General features: G+C 44.1%; 1 protein-coding gene across 3 annotated transcripts in view; it reads right to left on the bottom strand.

Annotated features, from left to right (window-relative positions):
- Window positions 1-21288, bottom strand: part of GABRA3 (gamma-aminobutyric acid type A receptor subunit alpha3) — a 186709-nt gene that overhangs the window by 30683 nt on the left and 134738 nt on the right. For all 3 annotated transcript variants that reach the window (XM_038747852.1, XM_038747853.1, XM_038747851.1), the window contains one exon: window positions 6070-6152. In XM_038747852.1, coding sequence (XP_038603780.1) covers window positions 6070-6152 — 83 coding nt within the window. The remainder of the gene's footprint in view (window positions 1-6069; window positions 6153-21288) is intronic.

Below are 21288 nucleotides of genomic sequence, written 5' to 3'. Positions count from 1 at the left end.
CACAGTCTAGAATGGGGAGACAAAGAACAAAACCAAACATATTAACAAAATAAAATAAATAGAATAGATATGTACAAGTAAAATAGAGTAATAAATATGTGCAAACATATATACATATGTATAATGTAATATGTAATAGTCATATGTAATAATGACTGTTTTGCTAGGATATAGAAGACATTCCTTGCTAAAGCAAGCCGACTGTGCAGATGACAAAAGGCATTGGTTCTGGGAAATTGAACCTGCACTCCTTCTAGACTGTAAGGTCATTGTGGGCAGGGAACGTGTACTCTCCCAAGAGCTCTGCATGCAGTAGGTAAACAGTAAATACCACTGATTGATTCATACTGCATATCTAGCTGGCAAATCTTCTGACAAGTGTTTCTGGCCACATGAGCGTTATCTGCATAACTGGACTATGTTGGGCCTCTTGCCAAGCATTTTCCAAGACAATCTCCACTGGGGCAGACCAAGGACTTAAATTCTGCCAAGTAGTGTTTTCCCAAATACAAAGTAACTGTGATGGTTTTGTATACTTGGTACAGAGCACTTTGTACAGTGACCTGCACCTGGTAAGAGCTCAATAAATATCACTGATTAATTTACTTTTAAACAACTCGTTAGAATCAGACCTTCATACTCCTAACACCTCAAATTAAATTCAGCATACATCGCGATGATCTCATAACAATGAGCTCATTCTCAGTTTTCACTCATTGCTCCTCCATAAGAGATGTCTAACTCTACCCTGTCTGTCTCTTTGACTCGTCACTCATGGCTTCCTCCTAGCCTGAAATTCCTCACCCCTCAGCCCTGCCAAACTACACCCCTCCCCTCCTTGGAAGACCCACTAACAAGTCTCATCTTCCAAGAGGCCCCCTTTGACTAATCCCCCACTGTTTGGTCCTGCCACTGCATGGTCTGCCCTAGCATTGCCGTGCATCTATCTAACATCGACGTCATCATTTAATGGCTCTCTTATTCTTTTATTCTTATGATCATTATTACCATATCATCATATTAATAATAATGATAATCATAATAATAGTATTTCTTAAGTGCTTACGATGTGTACTAAGCTCTGGAGAAGATACAAGATCATCAGGTTCCACATGAGGTTTACAGTCTAAGTAAGAGGGAAAATAGGCATTGAATCCCCATTTTGCAGATGAAGGAACTGAGGCACACAAGGAGACAACTGGTGTAGCCGGTATTAGAACTCAGGGCCTCTGACTCCCAGGGGCCTGGGTTCTTTCCACTAGGTCATGCTGCTTCTTGTGATTGCTTTTACCCATTCTGTGTTTGGTGTATGCCCTGCTCTCCCCTATTAGATTGTAATACTAATAATGATAATGATGGTATTTGTTAAGCACGTCCTATGTTGCCAAGTTGTACTTCCCAAGCGCTTAGTACAGTGCTCTGCACACAGTAAGTGCTCAATAAATACGATTGAATGAATGAATGCATGTGCCAAGCACTGTTCTAAGCACTGGGGTAGATACAAGGTAATCAGGTTTCCCCACATGGGGCTCACATCTTAATCCCCATTTTACAGATAAGGTCACTGAGGCACAGAGAAGTTATTTTGAGGACAAGAACTGTGAAGGTTGCAGGTTCCCAAGTGCTTAGTATAGTGTTCTGCACTCAGTAAGTACCACAGTGAGTACTATAGGTGATGATAATGAACGATGATGATACCTCTTTGCCAAATTCCTGAATGGTAGAAAGACTAATATTGTTCAATCAATCGATGGTATTTATTGGATGCCTGCTATGTACAGAGCACTAAGCACTTGGGAGAGTACAACTGAGTTGGTAATAATAATAATAATAATATTAATAATGGCATTTATTAAGCACTTACTATGTGCAAAGCACTGTTCTAAGCACTGAGGAGGTTACAAGGTGATCAGGTTGTCCCACAGGGGGCTCACAGTCTTAATCCCCATTTTACAGATGAGGTAACTGAGGCACAGAGAAGTTAAGTGACTTGCCCAAAGTCACACAGCTGACAATTGGCGGAGCCGGGGTTTGAACCCATGACCTCTGACTCCAAAGCCCGGGCTCTTTTCACTGAGCCACGCTGCTTCTCCAACGGTGCTTCTCCAATGATGGTCTTTGCTGAGTGCTTACTATGTTCAATGCAGTGTTCTAAGCACTGGGAGGGATACAAGGTGATCAGGTTGTCCTACATGGGGTTCAGAGCCTTAATTCTCATTTGACAGATGAGGTAACCGAAGCACAGAGAAGTTAAGTGACTTGCCCAAGGTCACCTAGATGACAAGTGGCGGAGCCGGGATTAGAACCCTTGACCTCTGACTCCCAAGCCCGTGCTCTTTCCACGAACCACGCTGCTTCGCTGCAAAATAATAATGATGTCATTTATTAAGCACTTACTATGTGCAAAGCACTGGGGGAAATACAAGATGATCATGTTGTCCACATGGGGCTCACAGTTTTAATCCTCACTTTCCAGATGAGGTAACTGAGGCACAGGGAAGTGAAGTGACTTGCCCAAAATCACACAGCTGACAAGCGGCGGAGCCGGGATTTGAACCCATGACCTCTGACTCCCAAGCTCTTTCCATTGAGCCATGCTGCTTTGATCTCTGCCCTCCTTAAGTGTACAGTCTAGTATGGGGAGACTGACTTGAAAATACATTACAGGCAGCAGAAGCAACAGAGTATAAAGATATGTAAATATATAAGTGCTTAGTACAGTGCTCTGCACACAGTAAGCGCTCAATAAATACGACTGAATGAATGAATGAATGTGCTGTGGGGTTGGGGTTAGTACCTAAGTGTTTAGGGATTATTAATAACAATAATAATAATAATGGTATTTGTTAAGTGTTTACTATGTGCCAGGCACTGTTCTAAGCACTGGGGTAGATACAAAATAATCGGGTTGGACTTAGTCCCTGTCTCACATAGGGCTCACGCTCTTAATCCCCATTTTACAGATGAGGGAACAGAGGCTCAGAGAGGTTAAGTGACTTGCCCAAGGTCACACAGCAGACAAGTGGTGGAGCTGGGATTAGAACCTATGACATGTGACTCCCGGGCCTGGGCTCTATCCGCTAGGCTAGGTGATGCAGGAGGGAGGGAAAATGGCATGGGAAAATGATGAGAGGTTAGTCAGGGAAGGCTTCCTGATGGGGATATGATTTTAGTAGATGCTGGGGAGAACGCTGGTCTGTCGGCTATAAAGGGAGAGGGAGTTCCAGGATTGTTCCTATTTTCCAGATGGAGAAACTGAGGTCCAGAGCATTTGCCCGAGTTTCCACAGCAGGTCAATGGTCGAGCCTGAGACTACTGCTACCCATCCCAGAGCTCTCCCCACTCATTCTCGCTGCTTCTCCAAACCCAAGAGCTGCTTCGGGCTGGTTATGAACGGGCACCCTTTTTTTCTGCAAGGAACAGTAGCAGCTTCTCCGTGATGAAAAAACAGCTAGTTTGGGAAGCAAAGGGTCACAATCATTCATTCATTCACTCAGTTGTATTTATTGAGTGCTTACTGTATGCAGAGCACTGTACTAAGCACTTGGGAAGTACAAGTCGGTAACATACAGAGACGGTCCCTACCCTACAACGGGCTCACAGACTAGAAGGGGGAGACAGACAACAAAACAAAACATGTAGACAGGTGTCAAAATCCTCAGAACAAATAGAATTATAGAATTACAGCTATAAGCATATCATTAACAAAATAAATAGAATAATAAATATGTTCAAGTAAAATAAATAGAGTAATAAATCGGCACAAATACATACAAGTGCTGTGGGGAGGGGAAAGAGGTAGGGTGGGGGTGATGGGGAGGAGGAAAGGAAAAAGGGGGCTCAGTCTGGGAAGGCCTCCTGGAGGAGGTGAACTCTCAGTAGGGCTTTGAAGGGAGGAAGAGAGCTAGTTTGGTGGATATGTGGAAGGAGGGCATTCCAGGCTAGGGGAAGGACAGAGGCCGGACATCGACAGTGGGACAGGCAGCCCGGTGGAGTTGGACTGGAGCAAATCATATAGGAAATCTGACCAGACTAATTTCAAAATCTGAAACTACACTTGGGAGAAAATGGAAACAGACATCATAAAAGATGAAAGGTAAATGAGCTTATTGCTTTTCTTAGGGGATTTAATTACCGAAAATTTGGCAATGACAGGGTATGCATGACATCTCTGAGGCTTTTCTAGGGGATGAATTAAGTCCCATATTAACTTAAATGCATTTAAATCTGCCTGACCTAGGCTTTTTCTGCCCCTGAACCCAATGTGCCCTCAGGGGGTAAAGGAGGCAAGCATAGAGGGACTCCCCCTTTCTCCTCTGATGTACTGTTTATGTTTCCACCTCTCCAACTAGTTCCAACCTAACTGACAATATCTGGCCCATCCACACCCCCATCTCCCACACACTCCGCTCCTCTGGTGCTAACCATTTCACTGTGCCTCAATCTCATTTGTCCCACCTTTGACCTCTGGACCATGTCCTACCCCTAGCCTGGAACACCCTCCCTCCTCATATCTGCCAAACAAACACTCTTCTCCCCTTCAAAGCACTACTGAAGGCCCACCTCCTCCAAGAGGCCTTCCCAGACTAAGCCCCCTTCCCGCCCTTCCTCAACACCTCGACTCTCTCTTTGCTCTTCCCCCCTTCTCCCTGCCCCACACCACTTATGTATATATGTATATAACTTTATTTATTCATATTGATGCCTGTTTCCTTGTTTTGACGTCTGTGTTCCCCCTTCTAGACTGTAAGCCCAGTGTGGGCAGGGATTGTCTGTCTTTATTCTTGAATTGTACTTTCCAAGCCCTTACTACAGTGCTCTGCACACAGTAAGTGATCAATACGATTAAATAAATGAACAAATCTCAGTTCCTGCCAATAGCCCTCCAGGGATCAACACTTTATTATTATTATTATTAGTTTAACTAATAAACTAGAAGTTCCTTTTAGTGTCTCACAACTCTGGTGGCTAGGAAGTTCTTCCTAATGTCTAACCAAGTTCCTTCATTTCTTCCTTCCTTCCTGCTGCAATGCAATATTTTTCCTTTTGTCTGCGATTCAAGAGGAAATGGTAGAAAGCTGTGTAGTCTGTGCTTTATGAAAATGCACACTACACTAATTTGGAATGATAATGATAAAATACCAGGCAGGGAAACAGTGTGGCCTAGCGTGGCTCACTGGAAAGAACACGGGCTTGGGAGTCAGAGGTCATAGGTTCTAATCCCAGCTCCGCCACTTGTCAGCTGTGTGACTTTGGGCAAGTCACTTAAATTCTCTGGGCCTCAGTGACCTTATCTGTAAAATGGGGATTAAGACTGTGAGCCCCACGTGGGACAACCTGATGACCTTGTATTCCCCCCACCACACCCCAGTGCTTATAACGGTGCTTGGTACATAGTAATCAGTTAACAAATACCAGTATTATTACTATTATTATTATTAAAGAGCACAGGCCTGGGAGTCAGAGGATCTGGGTTGTAATCCTGGCTCTCCCACTTTCGGCTGGGCGACCTTGCTCAAGTCACTTAACTTCTCTGGGCCTCAGTTTCCTCTTTGGTAAATTGTGATTCATCTTCCTCCCTTCTACTTATACTGCGAACCCCAAGTGGGCCAGGGACTGTTTCCAATCTGATTATCTTGTACCTATCGCAGTGCATAGTGCCGTGCTTGGCATGTGGAAAACGCTTAACAAATTCCATTAAAAAATTATTAAAAGTAGGAAAGTGTCCCTTCTACCAATGGAGACTGTCTCTGGCTAGTCTACAGGCTTCCTCCAGGGGCCAGCAAGTGTGGCTGCTGCAGACTGTTGAAAGGCAGCCACTGAGTTCTCTTCACACTGGGCATCTGCACGTCAAAATACCTCCACTGTTAAAGAACTGGGGGGCAACTTGGCATGGTAGTAAAAATAGGCAGGCTGGAAGAGTTTTGATCCTGAGTTCCCTTGCCCTGGCCTGAACCCCACTGGCAAAAGGGTCCTGCGGCCTTCTGAAAGAATGTGAAGGAAAACAGGACGAATTATGTGGACTCCTTGAGAAGGTGATGAAGGAAGCAGAGGGGAGAAGACACTTACAGCTACCAAACTTCAGCGGGCAAGCATGCACGTCCATGGGGAAATCCTCCAGGTGCATGGGACACTCGGCATGAATGGTTAATCTGCAAGAGAGAAGAAGAGGCACTTAGCTTCATTTGCAGTGGGAGGGAATTAGGTAAAACTTGGGGGAAGACTGTTCCCATGGTGAAAATTGCTAGGCACTGGATCTTTGTAAGGTATGGAAAACAGAACATAAGCAGGGTATGATCCAGCGTGAAGACAGAGTGATGTATTTGATAGCCTCTGCCTCTGGATATTAGGCCTGATCCCTTTTCTCTTCCATCTTTCCTTCCTCCTCCCTGAGCCCCCTGAATACAACATGGCCACATGGCAATGGCCTCAGCACACAGGACCTTCCTCTCCCAATACCCTTCTCCACCTCTCAGAGCCTGATCCTGATAGTGCTTGTTGATTATAAGCCCCGTGGGGAACAGGGACTGTGTCTGATCTGATTGTCTTTGTACCTACTGCAGCACTTAGCACAGTACTTGACACATAATAAATGCAACTAGGTGGGCAGTGGGGTGAGAGCCTTGACATCTTGAGCCATGGGGCCAATCAGGCCAGTTTGCAGTATTCAGAATAAATTGGAAAGATGCAGATATCATGGGCTCCGTGGGTGTTCCTCTCTGCCTCATGGCAACAACTCGGGAATGCGGAAAATAGTTTGTCAGATTCATTCTGTACGGGAGAGAAGATCATTGCAGGAATGTCATTAACATGATCCTGTCTCCTATACTGCTGCTTTCATTCCAGTGAGGTCCCCAGTGATCTGCAGACTAGTGTAGGGCTGAGCTGTATTGATTGTTTTTGGTGAATAATTTAGCATTCACAGCAGAATGTCAAATAAGCAACATTTCCAAAGTTGCCATTTCAGTCACTCCAAATTTGCCCTGGGAAGCTTCTGGGTTTAGGTTTTGACTTGCAGAGCATGGGAGCTGATGGATTGTAGACTGTAAACTCCATTTTTAAAATGGTATTTAAGCGCTTACTATGTGCCAGGCACTGAACTAAACACTGGGATAGATACAGTGAATCAGTTTGGACAAAGTCCACAATCTATATGGGGCTCACAGGCTTAATCGCCGTTTTAGCAGATGAGGTAACTGAGGCACAGAGGCACAGAGAAATTAAGTGATTTACCCAAGGTCACAGAGCAGATAAGTGTCAGTGCTGGGATTAGAACACAAATCTTCTGACTCTTGGGACCATTCTATTCATTTTGTTAATGATGTGCATATAGCCATAATCCTATTTGTTCTGACAATTTTGACACCCGTCTGCATGTTTTGTTTTGTTGTCTGTCTCCCCCTACTAGACTGTGAGCCCGTTGTTGGGTAGGGACAGTCTCTATATGTTGCCGGCTTGTACTTCCCAAGCACTTAGTACAGTGCTCTTCACACAGTAAGCGCTCAATAAATACGATTGAATGAATGAATGAACTCTATTGAATTTTGCTCTCCCAAGTGCTTGGTACACAATAAGCGCTCAATATATACCATTGATTGACTGATTGACTGATAGACTAAAGTTCTGACTCAGGTTATCTTCAGGGATTTAATATGAGCCTGGAGTAAGGAGGCCTCTAGATACCTCGGTGGAATTTATCGACTTTTGGCTGTTCGCACTTTTGCACACCAGGAGTGCTAAATGTCAAAACCTGATGGGCTATCAAGGGCACTCAAGGGACAGTAATTGAACATGATTTCAGAAAAGATTGCCTTGCCTTTTAATCGTTACAACAAATATAAAATAAACCTATCTGGAGCAAACACAGTGGACTATCCTACTCCCTCTTAGAACAAAATCATTTGGCCGGGATAAGCGTTAAGAGCTGGCTTACCCTGTATCAATCAATCAATCAATCAATGGAATTTATTGAGCACTCACTGCTTGTAAAGCACTGGCGTAAGGCATCAACTGGAGGCAATTCTGAAATAACCTTGAAGCCAGTGGTGACCCAGGAAAGACGGCCTTTAGTCACATTAAAACGTCAGGGAGTTCCTCCTCACATAATCAACCATTTAAAAAAAAATGTTTTTCCAAAAACAATTGCTTCAGGGAAAATGACTACAGCAGCAAAAGCTCTAATGTGAATTAGGTATTTAGTCTAAGAACATCCAAAAGTCAGGAAGTTTTAAAATGAGAGTCGGTGGTGTAGTATTAAAATGCTTATGGTGCTGATGCCTGCATTCTCATCTGTAAAATGGGGATGAAGACCTGGTGGTGAATGCCTTGCTGAGTTCAGATAATAATAATAATAATAATAATAATAATAATAATAATAATAATGGCATTTATTAAGCTCTTACTATGTGCAAAGCACTGTTCCAAGTGCTGTATCTTTAAAGGGCAGTCTTAGGAGCATTTTCATGAGTGGGGGTGGAAATTTTTTCAGGCTAGGAAGAGTGAAACTGATGGTCTTTGTGATTTTCTTTCCAACTTCTTGCCACACTTGACTTTGCTTAGCCTCCATCTTGGGTTCTGACCCTGCTACCTATCAACCAATAGTGTTGATTGAATGCCCACTGTGTGCAGTTGACACCTGTCTACATGTTTTGTTTTGTTGTCTGTCTCCCCGTTCTAGACTGTGAGCCCGTTGTTGGGTAGGGACCGTCTCTATATGTTGCCGACTTGTACTTCACAAGTGCTTAGTACGGTGCTCTGCACACAGTAAGTGCTCAATAAATATGAGTGAATGAATGAATGTTTGGGAGAATGTATTAGAGGTCAAACTTGATCCTTGCCCTTAAGGAGGTTACAATCTAATGAGGGAGACAGGCACAAACAAATCATGGCTAGGAGGAAAGAGAACAGAAGAATGGATGGGTGAATAGATACATGCTTAAGTCTTAGGGTACATGGATCAATATGAAGAAAAGTGAAACAGTGGACTCAGTGCATAATTGCTACCAACCAAGCATCTCACTACCCTCTGGCCACCCTCCCAAACCACCCTTTCCTTAGTGCCTGAATCCTAAAAACATCTTTGGTTCTTTCACTATCTCCTTTCATTTCTTTCATCCTACTTTGGGGCTCTCCTTAGATGACAGCTCTGAAATCAATCACAACTCAAGTGCCAAATATACCCTTCCCTTGTGTTTCTCTAAACCCCAGTGGCCTATCTCTGGTTTCTTTCTGTGCTGGGCACAAGGACTCTTTTGGACCCTCTGCTTCATTAGAAACATCAGAATCTCAGGCCACGAGGAATAATAATTATAATAATAACAGTGGTATTTGTTAAGCGCTTACTATGTGCCAAACACTGTACTAAGCACTGGGGTAGATGCAGGATAATCAGGTCCCACTTGGGGCTCAGAGTCTAAGTAGGAGGAGGAACAGTTATTGAATCCCCATTTTCAGATGAAGAAATTGAGACACAGACAAGTTAAGTGATTTGTTCCAAGCCATGCAGCAGGTGAATGGAAGAGCTGGAATTATAACCCAGGACCTCTGATGCCCAGGCCCATGACTTTTCCACTAGGCTACACTGCTTCCCTCTCTCTCTCTCTTTCTCGCTCTCTCTCTCTCTCTCTCTCTCTATTTATATAAAGCATATGACATATGGATAAATATATATCACATGCTTTATATTCTGCCTGCTTTAGATGGAGACTATTTTTATATTAGTCTCTTTGGTCAGCGAGGTAGATATAATGCAATTTCCCCTGGATTCACTCCTAACAGGCTGAATCTTCCAAATAATAATAAACACATAGGAAGAGAATCCTCTTCTCCTTATTAAAATCTGGTTCAGTTCTTTCAATATGTAACACCTGACATGAGGCAGGTTTGTGTCAGCAAAATCCTCCTCTCTTGGGTCTAATGACATCTCAGCACTAGAATTCTGTTCACATCCCATCAAGTTACGAACCTTTTTTGAGGTGTTAAGAATAAAGAGACAGAAGGACTTAAAGGGCCAACCCCCCCAGTACTGCTCTCCTTCTCCTACACATGTGAATATTTAGCTAAGAATTGAGAACACTCCAAAGGGAATATCTTTGTTCTGCGTCTGCATTTAAGTAGTTCAATGTGATCGGTACGACTCTGTGTTAGAAATTCTGAGGTGGGAGCTGTCTGTGGGATCACATTTCACCAAAAGAAGATGCATTTGGGGGCAGCATTGGATCTGCTGGTGGATAACCTGTAGTAGAGAGGCAGTTTGTAGGCTCGTTGAGGGCAGGGATACTGGTGTTTATGCCTACTCTTCTCTCTCAAGTACTTAGTAGAGTGCACTGCACATAATAATAATAATTGTGGTATTTATTAAGCAATCCCTCTGTGCAAGGCACTGCACTAAGCTCTGGGGTGGATATAGGCAAATCAGGTTGGACACAGTCACTGTCCCAAAGGGGCTCACAGCCTCAATTCTCAATTTAAAGATGAAGTGACTGGGGCACAGAAAAGTTCAGTGACTTGCCCGAGGTCACACAGCAGACAAGTGGCAGAGACGGAATTAGAATCCTGATCCTTCCGGCTCCCAGCCCATGCTCTATCCATTAGGCTGCGCTGAACATAGTAGGTACTCAATAAATACTACCAATGATGTCGATGGAATGATATCATTAATTGATGATGATTGAGTATGATGATCATGTCCAACTGAACAAATAACAACCACCCACTGGATTAAACAATGAGTGATCTGAATTTGATTCCTGACTCTCCAGTTTCCAGGTGGCCTTGGTTGGGTCTTCTGATCTCGGTTACTTTTTCTGTAAAAGGGGGATAAACAATGCCAGGTTTGGCCTGATCCATTCTTAGTCTGAGGCAAAATTCCCCTTCTAGCTTATCTCCCTGCTTCACACCCTCCTGCTGGTTTTTCCTTGCAGTAGCCACAGGATGGGAGGAACTCTCAGAAGCAGCATCCTATCCTTTCCTACTCTCCCCCCAAAACAAAAACACACATATGCACAACCTCTTTCCTTACACAGAGCATCCCCTTCCCCCGTGGCCACAGTCAAAACTCCCAGCTGAGTGGGTGTGTGAGAGCATGAGTGGAGTGATGGGGGAACAGTCTGTGTCCACTGCAAGAGTCGCTCTCCCAAGTGGTCATTCATTCATTCAGTTGTATTTCTAAAGTGCTTACTGTGGGCAGAACACTGTGTTAAGCACTTGGGAAAATACAATACAACAACAGTAACCATCCCTGCCCACAAGAAACTCACAGTCTAGAGGATGAGCACACATGAGCACTTAATTTGGGAACAGCACTTTACTAAGCCCTTGGGAGAGGACAAGTTCCCTGTCCACAATGAGTGTACAGCTTTAAGGGGGAGTTTATACTATTCACAATCATTTCACAAGTCACGCTGTAGGGCAGTAGCCTACAGGCTGCTGCAACATGGGGTGCTGCTGGCCAACTTCATCCCATTTGCCAATACCACACTGGCAACTCCTTCACCTGGCTCACTAGCATTCCCTTGTTATTATCCAAGAACTGAGGTATTTGTTAAGTGCTTACTATGTGTCAGGCACTGTACTAAGCTCTGGGGTAGATACAAGCAAATCAGTTTGGACATAGTCCCTGGACCACATGGGGCTCACAGTCTCGATCCCCATTTTACAGATGAGGAAACTGAGGAACAGAAAAATTAAGTGACCTGCCCAAGGTCACACAGCAGGCAAGTGGCAGAGCTATAATTAGAACCCAGGTCCTTCTTACTCTCAGGCCCGTGCTCTATCCACTAGAGCCCTATCCATGCTGCCCTATGCCCGTAGGGAATGAAGTCACAGCTTCTGCTTCACAGTTCACAATGCCGGGCTCACGGGGCCAATCCAGCAGTGAAAATAACTGACTTGCAGTGAAAAAAAGGAATCCTTGGGGAAACAAACAATAAATGTAGGGACAGACAAGGCCCTTGGGGCCTGAGTAAAACTGCCCCAAGAAGCAGCATGGCCTAGTGATTAGGACATGGGCCTGGGAGTGAGAAAAGCCAGGTCCTAATCCCGGGTCCACCACATGCCTTCCAAGGTGTGTGACCCTGGGCAGTCATCTAGCTTCTCTATGCCTCAGTTTCCTCATCTGTAAAGTGGCGATCCAATACCTGTTCTCCCTCCCACTTAGACTGTGAGCAACATGTGAGACAGGGGCTGTGTTTGACCTGATTATCTTGGATCTACCCCATTGCTTAGAAAAATGCTTGGCACATAGTAAACACTTAACAAATATCATAATAAAAAAAATAAAAAAAATCTAACCAGGCGGCACTGGCTAATATACTGTTAGTACTCTGAAAGTGCAATAAAGGGGGAATGTGACTGCTTATTGTTGTACTGTAATAATAATAATGATATTTGTTAAGTGCTTACCATGTGTCAAACACTGTTCAAAGCGCTGGGGTAGATACAAGGTTATCAGGTTGTCCCACGTGGGGCTCACAGTCTTCATCCCCATTTTACAGATGAGGTAACTTAGGCCCAGAGAAGTGAAGTGACTTGCCCAAATTCACACAGTTGACAAGTGGCGGAGTTGGGATTAGAACCCACAACCTCTGACTCCCAAGCCCGAGCTCTTTTCACTAAGCCACGCGGCTTCTCTCCCAAGTGCTTAGTACAGTGCTCTGCACACAGTAAATGCTCAAAAAATACGATTGAATGAATCAGTGTAGCATTTCAGGGCTCCGCACAAAGTTAAAGTGTAAATATTGCATGGGCAGCAAGTTGACCAAAGCTTAGCCTCTGGCTGCCTGTTATCAGAAATCAGTAATCCATTATCCAAATGAGGGTTTTACTTGAGAGTGATGGGAGACAACAGGAAAACTTATTCTTAATCCTCTTCAACTAAGCTTACTAGCAGGTTGATTATTGCTCCATATTTAGGATCATTTACTGCAGAAATAACTCACTACAATGGCCAGCCACTAGAAATTGTCATTATATACCTGTAAATATAGGTGCCTTCCCTAGAAAGAGCACACCCAATTTGAGCTGGAGCTGAAACAAGGGGACGAATATTTTCAAAAGGTAGATGAGGCTTTGCAAATAAGATATTAAACCATCTTGAAGTCAGGATCAAAAGGCAAGCTCAGGCTAGTCCCTTCAAGTAATGTGATGTTTAGTGAATCATATCTCCCTTTGTACTTAAAGCACTCCTAGGAAGATCTGGAGAAACAGCAATAAAGCAGTAAAACCACCCTAGGACAATCAATAAACCAATTCATCAATGGTAGATATTGAGTGCTGTGCAAAGAGCGCTATACTAAGCAGAGCACTATACTAAGCGCTTGGGAAAATACAATACAGCAGATTTGGTAGATGCAATCCTTGGCCACAGGATTGGTGTGGCCTAGTGGAAAGGGTACAGGTCTAGGGGTTGGAGGACTTGGGTTCTAATTCTGCTCTGCCAATTGCTTGCTGTGTTACCTTAGGCAAGTCACTTAACTTCTCTGCACCTCAGTTTCCTCAACTGTAAAATGGAGATTAAATCCCACTCCCTCCTACTTAGACAGTGAGCCCCATGTAGGACAGGCATTGTGTTCAAACTGATAAAAGCTGTATCTACCCCAGCACTTAAAACAGTACTTGGCATTTGGTAAGTGCTTAACAAAGACCTTAAAAAGGAGTTTACTGTCTACAGGGGACAAAATGGAGGAAAAAGAAGGGGTTAATTCATATTAATGTCTGGCTGTCCCTTCAGACTGTAAGCTTGTTATGGGCAAAGAACGTGTCTCCTAATTCTGTTGTATTGTACACTCCCAAGTGCTTAGTACAGTGCTCTGCACATAGTAAGTGCTCAAGAAATACGACTGATAGGGTTAATTTGAGGGGACTTTGTGATATGGTGCTGTTTGAACAGAGATCTTTTAAAATAAAATGCAGAAGCACCAGTGGCCTAATGTAAAGAACACAGGACCTGGAGTCAGGAGACCTGGATTATAAACCCTGCTCTGCCACTTTTTTATGGTAGTTGTTACATGCTTATTATATGTCAAGTAAATACTGGAGAAGATACACGTTTATGAAGTTGGACATAGTCCCTGTCCCACATGGAACAGGGAGGTCGATTTAACCTTCATTTCACAGATGAGGTAACTAAGGCACAGGGAAGTTAAATGATTTGCCCAAATTCACGTAGCAGGCAAGTGGTGGAATCAGGATTAAAACACAATTCCTTTACTCCCACGCCCAAGCTCATTCCACTAGGCCACTTGCCTACTGTGTGACCTTGGGCAAGTCACTTAGCTTCTCTGTGCCTCTGTTTCCTCAACTGTAAAATGGGAATTAAATCCCTGCTCTCCCTGGCCCTTACATTTTGAACTCCACATGAGACCAGATCTGATCTGATTGTATTATATCTATCCCAGCCACAAGAGCCACAGTTATTTTTATTGTGTTATCATGGCTAACATAAAACATTGTGGTGTACATGACTGTGTTATAAAGAAGTTTACTATAAAGAAGTTTGTTCTAGGAGGTATTTGCTATAATCTGACTTCATTCTCCTACCCATTCACTCTCTCTGCTCTAGTTCGGCAAATATTCTCTCAGCTTCCTCCATTACCTTCTTCCCAACCTAATTCCAAATGGCTCGCTACTCTCTACTGAACTAGTCCATTCCCTTTCATCACATAACATATAAGGATTCTACATAATAACATGTTTTGTTTTGATGTCTGTCTCCCTCTTCTAGACTGTGAGCCCATTGTTGTGTAGGGACCGTCTCTATATGTTGCCGACTTGTACTACCCAAGCACTTAGTACAGTGCTCTGCACACAGTAAGCTCTCAATAAATATGATTGAATAAATGAATAATTATGGTATTTTTTAAGTGCTTACTATGTGGCAAGCACTGTTCTAAGCACTGGGGTGGATACAAGGTAATCAGGATGTCCCACGTGGGGCTCACAGTCAGTCCGCATTTTACAGATGAGGTAACTGAGGCACAGAGAAGTTAAGTGGCTTGCCCAAGGTCACAGAGAAGGTAAGTGGTGAAGCCAGGATTAGAACCCACATCCTCTGACTCTTCTCTTTCCATCAATCATTGGTATTTATTGAGTGCTTTCTTCATGCAGAACATTGTACTGTTTGAGAGAGTCCAGTAAAGTATAGCTGGTAGACAGAATTCCTGCCCTTTTACAGTAGACTTCTGATTATGGTTGATGCCTGTTCCCTGTTTTGGATTAAGAATATGATTCTTAGAAGGTAGGGATAGTGTAATCTCCGGACTGGAAGTACTCAATGATGGTGAAACTGAACTGTGCAGCTCACTTCAATTAATCAATTCATCAATCTATTTATTGAGCGTTTTCTATGTACAGAACACTGTACTGAGCACTTGGGAGAGTACAATACAACAGAATCAGCCGGCATTTCACCTGTCCATAATGAGATTACGAAGAATATTGTCCTCTGTAGTGTCTCCCTTTAGGGAATCCCAAAGTATTTGACAGATTTCACCAAATAAGGAAAATCCCCATAGCACACTTGTGAGGAGGGAGAATCAATATTTATTCTCACTTCCCAGGTAGTGAAATGAAAATTTGAATCAAGGTGATTTGCCCCAAACCCTAGACTGAATCTGGATAAAAGGAGGAAAAGGACCCAGTATTCCTGGCACTCAGTCTGTTCATCGATCTGATCCTTAGACCATTATCATATCACATCATATCATCTAATGGCTCCAAGCCAGGAACCACTCAGAGCCAGGGAGGAGAGAAGTACCTTAGCTGAGAACTTTTTACAGCAACAAGCTGGAAGTCCAAGGACCTCTGCTTCTCCAATGCCCCTTCTTTCCCTAAACTCTCAGTTCCACAAAGGATAATCATTTAAATTGGAGGGCCCCCTATCTGCAGGAAATATGTCTGCCAACTCTTTTATATTATAGTCTCCCAAGCGCTTAGCACAATGCTCTGTACACTGCACTCAATAAATATGACTGATTGATTGAATGGGAGATATTGCAATCCATCAGATCCTAACTGCTGGAATTGAACAGAGGTCAAAGCTCATGAGAGTTGCCAACTTGTACTTCCCAAGCGCTTAGTACAGTGCTCTGCACACAGTAAGCACTCAATAAATACAATTGAATGAGAGTGCCATAAATCAATCCTTACAACTGGTGGAGGCCTCCTAGGGTCTCCCAAGGACCAATCATTCTTAGTTTAGCAAAGATGCACCTTTTATTCATTCAATTGTGTTTAATGAGTGCTTACGATGTGCAAAGCACTGTACTAAGCACTTGGGAAGATAAACAGACACAGTCCCTGCCAATAGCAAGCTTATAGCCTACAGGGAGAGACAGATATTAATATAAATAAATAGCCTGTATTGTGTACCTGTGGAGATCCACCTTGGCTCACACTTCTTCCTTCCCAAACCCCATCCTCTTCCGAACTTTCCCATCACTGCAGACGGCACAACCACCCTTCCTGTCTCACTAGCCCGCAACCTTGGTGTCATCCTAGACTCCGGTCTCTCATTCACACCACATATCCAATCTGCCATCAAATCCTGCTGATTTCACCTTAAGAATATCACCAAGACCCACCCTTTCCTCTCCATCCAAACCACTACCATGTTAGTACAATCACTCATCCTGACTGGACTACTGCATCGGCCTCTTTCTGACCTCCCAACCTCCTGCCTCTCCCCACTTCAGTCCATATTTCACTTCACTGCCAGATTATCTTTCTACAGAAACGTTCTGGGCATGTCACCCCAGCTCTTCAAAAATCTCAAAACCATTGTAAACCACTCATACATGCTCAAGCACCCTTTTATCCACAGATACCTTGTATTTGGATTGTCGCTTCGTATTCCCGAAGCTCTTTTCCATCATTTGCCTCTTTTCTCCTCACACAATTCCTGTGAGGTCAAGTGGGGGTGGTTATTGTATATCCATTTTACAGATGATAAAACCTTCCCACACCTCCCCAAAGAGGGAAAATGAATAGTCTAAGATCACTAGGCAATGAAAGAATCAATACTAGAACCCAGACTTCCTGCCTCATTGCACAGGACCATCACTGGACCTTGCTACTTTCTCTGAGTGAAACCTCAAGCATTAGCCTAAATACCCCAAGATGTGGATTGGCCATGCCTCCAGGATCCCTTCGGAATCCAGAGGGGCAGGAATAAAACAACCCAATTAACAATGATTTCCCCAACTCTGTGTGCCTGTCTCAGGCAGCCTGCTCTCTTCTATTATTGCATTTGCCTGGGATGGATTTTCTCTCCTGCTGAAAAACAAGACGGCAGAATCTTTTTTTCCCCCCCCTCGGATGATGTGTCAGGTGATGTAATCGCAGTAATCACCAAGTGAAGGGTTGCTGTTTGTCTGCTTTGCTGTGTTTGCATTTATTGAAAATAAAGAACAGAAAATCACTCAGAGCGATCATCAGAACAGGATGAGTCACTTGAGAGGTACAACTCTGAAGAACGGAAACAAGTGATGAATTCATTAGAAGACAACTCTCTCTCTCCTGGGTCATCCACACCAGGGTCCTTCCCAGAGAAAATAATGGCTTATCATGGGATAACCAGCTTTTCAAGTGGAAGCCAGGATCTTTGTCTTCTTTAGTTACATTGAAGCCCCCCCAACGTCCTACTTCCTGGACTCACTCCCTCTTTGCAGCACATCTGTCTCTAAAAACGCAATTAATGCCCTCATCTCTAACCTGCAGTACCTGATGACATTCCTTCTGAGTACTTTCTTGGCTAACTTCTTGGTCCTTTGTAATCCTTCTTCAATTACAATGGGATAAGGTGAAGGGGCTGGCTCTGATTTGTTTACAACTGTGGTATACATTTTCATTCTAATGACGATTTGCTCCAAAGGGCAACCTTCACCATAAACTTGGAAAGGATGAGTAAAGTAGCATGTGTCCAGAGTCTAGAAGACATCTGGCAGCATGCCTAAAGGAGATAAAACAAGCTGTTTTGGTTATTAAATAAGCCCCTTTTCGTTTGACAGTTTGAACTGGGGTGGAAATGGATGTGTTTGCCAGGAAGATGCTTTATTCTCTCAACTTAATGGTAGAGGGAGCTGGGGAGGACTGAGGAGGTGGGAGAGGAGGAGGGTAGAGTGAAAACATATTTTTCTGACTCGAAAGATATCTTCAGAGGCCTGGAGATCACTGGAATCTCTCTACAAAGCTAATTTAGTGGCTAATAATAAGGTAGTAAGATCGTTTCTTCCTACTCCTGATAAGAAATCCATTTCTCTCTCTTAAACATAATCTGATTTCCTGAAAAAACCTTTAAGTGAAACCGTTTAATTAAGTACAGGAGAGGGCTTAGTGAAAAAAAGTAGAGTCTCAAGTCAAGAGACCTGAGTTCTAATTCGGTCCCTGCCACTTGCCTGCTGTGTGACCTTAGGCAAGTCATTTATCATCTCTGTCCCTCAGTTTCTTCCTCTGTGAACTGGGGATTAAATACTTGCTCTCCCTCTCCTTAGACAGTGAGTCCCTTGTGGGACAGGGACTGGGCCCAATCTGATTATCTTGTATCTACCCCAGCGCTTAGAATACTTCTTGGCAGGACTGAAGGACAATAAGTGCCTAAATATCACAATTATTATCATTATTATTATTATAATTGTTATTTCATTTAAAGCCTGCAGGCTCCCCAAGCGACACAAATCAGAGGGATCTAACGCAAGAGGTTCTCCCAAGAAAGGAGTGCCTTGCACCGGAGCCACTGCCAATGCTATTGATGTTGAGCTGAAGTTTCACTGGCGTCACCTGCTCCCTTTCCCTGGCATCTAGCTTTGCTGCCCACTAGGAATACAGGCAGCCCTATGGCTGGCAGAGTAGATGACCTCTCCTGGCTGGCACCTTTCAGGGTGGCCCAAGCAGGTTTCTTAGTGTTGGGAAATGGCCAGTTTTGAAAACTCTCGGTGTGAGCTGGCTCAGGTTAAGTCCTGAACTCTTTCCTTCCCACTAGGGGCCCAGGCCCACAGTCTCCAATGTGCCAACTTAGCATCTTTCCATCTTGGCGCCTGGCCCTGCTGACGGCAGCTGCTCAAACAGGATCTCCACCTCATCAGGGAGCTTTCCTCTTGGGCTGGACATAAGGGATAAACTTGCCCAGGTGAGCGATAGCCAGTTCACCCAACGACCCTCAGTGGCAGATCAAGGGGGGATTCTACCTCCAGAAAAAGGAATCAGGACACTCCAGCCTTAGAATCAATCAATCAATGGTATTCATCGAGCACTTACTTTGAGCAGAGCACTGTATGAAGTGCTCAAGAGAGCACAAAACAAGGTGGGGAATATCCCCACATGGAACAGGTACATGGAATATGACTGGAAGCCCCACATGGAACAGGGACTGTGTCCAACCCAATGATCTTGTATCTACCACAGTGCTCAGTACAGTACCTCGCACATACAGTAAGCACTTAACAAAATACCAATTATTACTAGATGGCAAGGGGCCATTCTCCAGCACTATCTCAATAGCTCAGTTATCCAGGCAAACCCGTTTCTGCTCTTTTCCCCTGGAGCCTGGATCTGACCACCAAGAGTCTCAATAATACGTTTTGGCTTGTAAGACCCACCCTGAAGAATAGCACAGAGTGTTTTGATGATATTATGCAATTCAGCTTCACCATCCCACTGGGAGGGGGCTGTTATTATCCCCATTTTACAGGATCAGGCCCAGGAGGAGATGCAGACGGGTGAAGTGTCTTGTAAAAGGTCTCAGAGTGAGTCAGTTATAGAGTCAGGATTAGAATAGGCCCTCCTTCCTCCTATCTCCCCACCTCATATGCAAGGCACTGCACAGAAATCCTAGATCTCCACTGGGTTTAAGAAGCAGCCAAATGGCTTTATCTTTCTTTGAGCTAAAGACTAGAGGTAGAATGGCCAAGATCCAGGCACTGGCTCTGAGCTCAGTCACAAACGTCACTGCTAGCCTTTTAGACATCCGAAATAATCATAGTTGAGTGGTTACTATTTGTCAAGCACTGTTCTAAGCACTGGGGTAAATGCAATTAATCGCATTGGATATAGTCCTTGTCCTACATGGGGCTCACAGTATAAGTCTAAGTATCCATCTAAGTACAGCTTAGTACCCTAGTATCCATACATACTAGTAATGATGATGATGATGGCATTTATTAAGCACTTACTAGCACTTACTGTTCTAAGCACTGGGGAGGTTACAAGATGATCAGGTTGTCCCGGGGGGGCTCACAATCTTAATCTCCATTTTACAGATGAGGTAACTGAGGCACAGAGAAGTTAAGTGACTTGCCCAAAGTCACAGAGCTGACAAGTAGCGGAGCTGGCATTTGAACCCATGACCTCTGACTCCAAAGCCCATGGTCTTTCCACTGAGCCACGCTGCTTCTCCAGTATCCTAGTATCCATGGGTCCCTGTGAACTAGGGGACAATTTTGGTGACACAGCCAAAATAGTTGGAAGATTTTGTTAATATTTCCCCCTTTTTCTTGCCACTTATATCCCCCACCCTGGTCCCAGCCCTTATCACCTTCTGGTCGAACACCCTCCTTCCAGTCTCTCTCCTTTCCAGTCTAGCTGACGCTTCCCATCTGGATTATATTCCCAAAATGCATCACTCTCCTCTTCCAAAATTCCTAAAGGAGACTCATTTCCCTCCCCTCAAACAAAAACTCTACAAGCCTTTCCATGAGCTGTCACCGTCTTACTTTTCTGCTCTCTTCACCTGCTACTCCCCACTTAGCATTCCACATTCCTCCTAAGATATATCATTCCTTGCTCTCAACTCTCCCATCTCTGACCCATTTGGCATAACCCATCCCCGACATAAATTTCCCTTTCCTCTCATATCCACCAAGGAGACCTGGGTTCTAATCCTAGTTCCATCACTTGTCTGTTGTGCGGTCCTTGGGCGAGTCACATTACTCCTTTCTTTCTCTCCTCCCTCCCTCTTTCCTTCCCTCTCCTCGCTCCTTTATACTGTAAGCTTGTTGTGGGCAAGGGATGTGCTTGTTTATTGTTGTACTTCACTCTCCCAAGTGTTGAGTACAGTGCTCCTCACACAGTAAGCCCTCAATAAATATGATTGAATGAATGAATGAATTTCCTCCTTTCTCCCATTCCCTCTCCACCTCCCAACCCTAGGCGGATCCCCTGGGGACTGGGAAAGGACAGTGCTGACTCGCAGTTGCCCCCAACCCAGCTCTGGGCCGCCCACAGCTACAATGCAGTGAGGCTGGCGGTGGCTAATGTGGAGGTTGGAGTGGGATCAGCGCCTGGAGTATTTGGCAT

This window comes from Tachyglossus aculeatus, chromosome 6, assembly GCF_015852505.1.
Source record: "Tachyglossus aculeatus isolate mTacAcu1 chromosome 6, mTacAcu1.pri, whole genome shotgun sequence".
Classification (NCBI taxonomy): domain Eukaryota; kingdom Metazoa; phylum Chordata; class Mammalia; order Monotremata; family Tachyglossidae; genus Tachyglossus; species Tachyglossus aculeatus.
Note: the sequence above shows the minus strand (reverse complement) of the source record. Positions and strands in the feature narration are given on the sequence as shown.